This window comes from Urocitellus parryii, unplaced genomic scaffold (assembly GCF_045843805.1).
Source record: "Urocitellus parryii isolate mUroPar1 unplaced genomic scaffold, mUroPar1.hap1 Scaffold_70, whole genome shotgun sequence".
Classification (NCBI taxonomy): Eukaryota; Metazoa; Chordata; class Mammalia; order Rodentia; family Sciuridae; genus Urocitellus; species Urocitellus parryii.
In genome coordinates this window covers 1,993,654-1,999,653 of record NW_027554136.1, presented here as the reverse complement: position 1 = coordinate 1,999,653, position 6,000 = coordinate 1,993,654, and the positions used below count along the sequence as shown (strand labels likewise).

Genomic DNA, 6,000 nt, shown 5'->3' with positions numbered 1-6,000 from the left:
TTTTGTTTTAATACAGAGTCTCACTAAGTTGCCCAGGCTGGCCTCAAACTTGAGATTTTCCTGTGTCAGCCTTCCCAGTAGGTGAGATTACAAGCATGCACTACCATTACCAGCTCACTTTAGGAATCTTTACTTTCTGATAGGATAATTTTAACAACAAAGAACAAGATATTTTTATCACATTTCAACTTCATAAAGTAAATGGAAAAAGAATGATTCTTAGTATTTAAAAAAATAGTAAGAAAAGAAGGACACAGAGGCACACTTCTGCAATCCCATCATAGTGTAAACTTAAAATAAGTACTGAACAACAGTAAATACAAATTGACAAAGCCCTACAGTATAATTTAGGATCATCCCTTTCCTGCTGCTATCAAATTATTAATTGCCCTTTTAACATTTTGTCCGACCATTAAAATAAGCTATAAATTACTATGCTAATATTAATTGTGGCACTGCTGAGCTCCTACATTCCTAAACACACCATGCTATTTGTGTGTTTCTCATACAAAAATTCCATAGTACAATGGTGAATATGAAATTCTAGGATGTAAAGAAGATAGTGGTTAAAGAATATAAAGTTTCAGTTAGCCAGGGGAATAATTTTTTGAGATCTATTACACAGAATGATGACTATAATAACTATAATATAATAACAGTTTATGGATCATTTCAAAATTGAGAAGATAGTAAATTTCAAGAGTTCACACCACAAAAAAATGATAAATAAATGAGTTGATGAATATGTTAATTAACTTGACTTACATTGTATACATGTTATTAACATCTCTCTGTACCCCATAGACACATACAATTATAATTTGTCAATTTACAATTTTTGAAAAGCTCCAAAACCGGTACTTTAAATAATAAATATGATCACCTCCTTCAACTCCCTCTTTAACAGATTTCTAGTGCAAAATTCATTGTTGTCTAAAATGTTTTTGAGAACCATCAAATGCCTAACATCATATAAAATCGTATATATGATATTCTCCTTATCTTATGACCTCATATTAACATAAGATGAAAATGGAGTTGTTTTCAAAATGACTTATTTTACTAAACCAATGCAGCTGCCCTTTACCACAATCCTTTTCTAAATATTACAGTACACCCAATTCACTAAATTTTCCTACAATTTTTCCAACTCCCAATACCACATCAAGAAACCATCTTAAAAAATGTAACTCATCTATCAATAGTCATCTAGATTCTGTATTACCTTACACAATTCTTACAAAATAATCATCTCTGGCTCCATGACCTCAGACCCAAATTCTTTCAACAATCTTGCATGTGGTCTGCCTAAACCTGGCAACAGACTCACTGAAAATAGCAGGACATTTTCTATCTCTTCTCTCTCTTGGGCTTTGCTTTCCCCTTAACCTTGTGTTCTTTCCTGACAAGATAAATCTTGACAGAGAAAAAGAAAAGTTTCTTTCAATATTATACTGACTTCCCTAAATAACCGTTCTAATTTTTCTTTCTTGCTATGGCAATATCTTTTCTCAGATATCCTTGGCCTTTTCTCCAACCTTTAGTAACATCTCAATCTTTAGTGCCATCTAGACTCCTGCTATCCTGTCATTTTCCTTAAGAGTGCTGGTCCCTCTTTTAGATTCATTATCATAAGAACATTGCCACTCACAACTTTTTTAAAGGTTTGAGATCAAAGAAGTTTCAGAGGAGTATGATGGCTTTTTCAACTTCAGGTGCTTCCCTTTTTATTCTCCCTGAAAAATGTGAGGTTGTGCTGTAAAAAAAGGCATTATTGGAACCTCCTGATCCATTCCCCTCTCAACACTCTGAAGTTAGGTTTCCTAAAATACACGTGTGACTGTGCTCAGTAGTGTGCCCCTTGCCATTATGAATTCTATGATGATAGATCACTTTCTTCAAGATTTTCAAAACTTTCTTAACTTTCCAAGAGGTAAAAGCATCAGCAAGTCACAAATGTATTTTATATTCTGCTTTTAGTGAAATGAAACTGCCAATACATATGTCCAGAACAGATGTCCTCTGTCATGGTATACTCTGCCTCTGATCCACATCTGTAAATTAATACTCAAAAGCATCACAATATCCTCCAGGTGACAGTTAATTCTCACAAAAGTGTCATGTCTGCTTCACTGTCCTTTCATGCACACCCATATTTTCTCCATCATTCATCCAATTTCTGTTTTGAGGGTTTCCATAAAGATGTATACCTTACTTATGTTCCTTGCTAGTCAAATCTTCTCCTATCCCACACTCTCTAAATTTCTTATTTTTAAATAAAATACAGCTTATTATTTTAACTCTTAAAGACATTCTACCACATCTTGATAATAACTTACATTGACAATTAAGAGAAATTTGGTTTAGAAATGTAAATTTCTTTCAAATTATTTTAATAAAGATATTTAAGTTCAAAATCTTCCCATTTGTTACATTTTTCTTAAGCTCAAAACAGAGAGGAACAAAGAATTAGGAAAGCAGTCCAGATCTAAGTTCAGAGACAATCTGACCTGAGAAAACTAAATGCTTAAAATTCAAACTTCAGGTAAAATCATACAATAAAATACTTTATAATAATGACTTTTCAGTTATTATGACATAATAAACTCCCATAATTATTCATTTAATCATTCATTTTTTTTCATTTATGTACTTTTACATAATGCCATGTTAGGGCTATAATTTAAATTGGTTTTGATTATATCCAATAATGTAAATCTCACCATTCATTTTTTTAAAGGCATTTTATTTTTTATGTACTGCTATCTTAGATTTTAAAAATGATTTATCTAATTTTTCCTTTTACATCAAATGCAATTTGGATATGGCTATTATTATTATTATTATTATTATTATATAAGTAGACTAATATCAACATAACTAAAAATAACAAATTAATTCACTTTTTATTAGAGAAGAATTTTTTAGTAAATATACTATATGTATAATAGGCCTTTTAAACTCCAGTAGAAAGATGTTTTAAATGTGTGAATAATTTCCCCCAATTTAATTCAATCATCTGAACAGGTTTAAATAAATATGTTATTATAAAATAGCATAGGTGAATAGGCTTTAAAATGTTAAACAAAGAGAAAAGAATAGAGCAGAACATCCATGTTATAAATGCAAAGAAATGCCACCTTGGAAGTTGCACATTATGGGAAAAGCAGTCAGATGTAGGTCCTTTTAAAAGACTACAAGCTTTAAACTGGGCATGGTGATACTGAGGGAGAAAACAAGAAACAAAAAGAACCAACCAAAACGATGTAGGGAGGAGGTATGGGGAAAATGAGAAAGGGTGAAACAAAACCCACATCAAATCCCCTCAGCCATACTGGAACAGAGGAAGCCAGAAGGACAAGCTGGCATGAGAGCCCAGCTCTCCAGCCTATTTGGATTCCAGATGGTGACTACCTCCTACCTTTTTGGTCAGCAGGGTGAGGGGGCACATGTGGGTACTTGGAGGGCTTCTTGATATGGAAGTTGACGTTGTCCAGCTCCACGTTCAGGCTGATAGACGCAGCTGAGTCACTGTCCACTGTGGACTGGAAACTGCTGACTGAGGTGCGCTTGCTAGGACTGGCAGAATCTTTTAGTGTTGGGGAGGGGAAAGAAATATAGGGAGAGGAGGGGAGTAAAAATGGGTTTTATCAGGGTATTAGAGGAAAGTAGAAAAATGTTTTTAATATACAAGCCCAATGTGCAATACCAAAATGGATATAGTATTTTCATGTACTTCTGTGTAGACTTAATAAAATTTGAACAAAATTAAATATAAAATCAATTTTTAAAATGAATAAGTATATTGGAGGTTCTGCAGAAAGAAAGTCTGATATCATAGGGAAGAGGTGAGAAAGTTATCTGCTATGATATTATTTGCTCAGAGTTATTTTTAAGCTGCTGCAAACTATAGACTACGGTAAAATCTGAAAACATACGTTGCCTAACAAGTTAGTATCTCAAGAAAATACTGTATCTAAGACAAGGATTGCTACTAGATGTTTACATCCGGTTGAAGCCATAAATTTTAAAGCAGATTTTTTTTCAACGAAATAAGTAATGCACTCATTTTACCATACACACATAATGATCCATAAAAACTAAAATGTTAGAAAGTAAAACTCACTAGCCAAATTATCGTCACCTTCTTCAGCTATCTGTTCTGTGTCGCTGTCATCAAACTTTATGTCTTTAAACCAGGATGGCTCAGAGTGTCCTTCCACAGAGTTCACGGAGTCACTGTCTGGAGAAGGTGTCTCAGAAAATTCTGTACTCTGAAAGTATCAAGACAGGATCCAAGCAACTGACCCTCAATGTCAACGATGCTGGGGGTATCACACAAGAAATAAATTGTACCCAATATTTTTATAAACATAACTGAGTAAATTTATTTAGAAAAATAAACAAATTAACAAGAACTAAGCTATAAAATATTATCATACAGGCAATTCCATTGTTAAACTGTAATTTTAATTAACTAGAAGTCTTAGGTTAGCATGTTACAAACACAATATTTCTTTGATATAGATTTTACAGGGTTTTATGTCATCCTTTAGTTATCAGAAAAGACTACACAGCATCTAGTCTAACTCTAAACAAACTCTGGGTCACATCCTGAAAAAATAACTGTCATACTTTAACAAATATACACCAGTCTTCAGGGTCATTTCTAACTACTGAGTTTCTCATTTTAGGTGCTAGGGATGTGCCTCAATGGTAGAACACTTGCCTGGCAGGGGTCAGGAAAGACATGCATTTAATCACTAATACCTCAAAAAAAATTTTTAAAGTTATTTAGTAAACATACACACACAACATATATATTTAGTGTGTGTATGTACTTTATATATATATATATATATATATATAAATATACATATATGGTTATATAAATATTTTTAAAATTTTCTATCTTTAAGTAATTTTCATTTCCCTTGAGTTAGAAAAAGATATTATTTTATCATCAGTGCACAGTTTAATAGTACTAAAGAGTCAAAATCTGTTTCTATTTACTTTCCATTTTTCAATCATTTTGTTATACATGCAACTTTTAGTTATAAAAACATAAACAGTAAAAGTGAAAGCTATTAAATGACAAACTATAAGTTAACTATAAAACTAAGCCAAGTTTAAGCAAAACCACACCAAATAAAGTATTTAATCCTAATAGCAGGTTTTCATCTTTATTACCTTACTTTAAAAAAAAATATTTTGGGCTGGGGATGTGGCTCAAGCGGTAGCGCGCTCACCTGGCATGCGTGCGGCCCGGGTTCGATCCTCAGCACCACATACAAACAACGATGTTGTGTCCGCCGAGAAATGGAAAATAAATATTAATTCTCTCTCTCTCTCTCTCTCTCTCTCTAAAAAAAAAAAAAAAACTTAAAAAAAATAAAATAAAATAAAAATTAAAAAAAATATTTAAAAAGGAGAAAACAGCATTGGGACTAGTGGTATAGCTCAATAAAAAAAAAGTTGTAACTTTCCTCAAACAGCAAGGAAAATCTATTAGAAAAAAAGTTTCTTTGGTTAATTCAATTACTTTTTATTCTCACTGATGAAGAAAGACTTCAAAACAAGCTTGTTACATTCTCATTAGGAGTAAAAAAATGAAGATTACCTGCAGTGGTCTGTAGAGTGCATACTCATCCCTGAAAAGCTGGTCATGATGACTAACACAATCCAGCCAACGTCCATCAACCATTGCTTGTCCAATTGCTATAGCTTGTGCCCTGAATTAAGAGCAAGAAACATGAAATATTTTAAAAGTCAGTCAGAATAATTTTATAGTATAAGACATAATCTTTTTTTTTTCCAGTTCAGAGTTCGAATTTCAAATTATCCTTGGACAGATAAGGAATAAAACAAGAGACTGGGGAGACTGGATGCAAATTAAAAAATTCGTCTAGATATCATAGTAAAGGATGAGAACCTATGGTAAGGCAGTCCTAAAAACCTTATTTTAATTACAGGAAATACTCAATGCATGCACACACCCCT

General features: G+C 32.5%; 1 protein-coding gene across 1 annotated transcript in view; it reads right to left on the bottom strand.

Annotated features, from left to right (window-relative positions):
- Positions 1-3,410: 3,410 nt before the first annotated feature.
- LOC144252945 (1-phosphatidylinositol 3-phosphate 5-kinase-like) overlaps positions 3,411-6,000 on the bottom strand; it is a 28,353-nt gene continuing 25,763 nt past the window's right edge. The window contains 3 exon segments of the mRNA XM_077794961.1: positions 3,411-3,589; positions 4,127-4,274; positions 5,621-5,732. Of these exon segments, the coding sequence (XP_077651087.1) occupies positions 3,411-3,589; positions 4,127-4,274; positions 5,621-5,732 (439 nt within the window).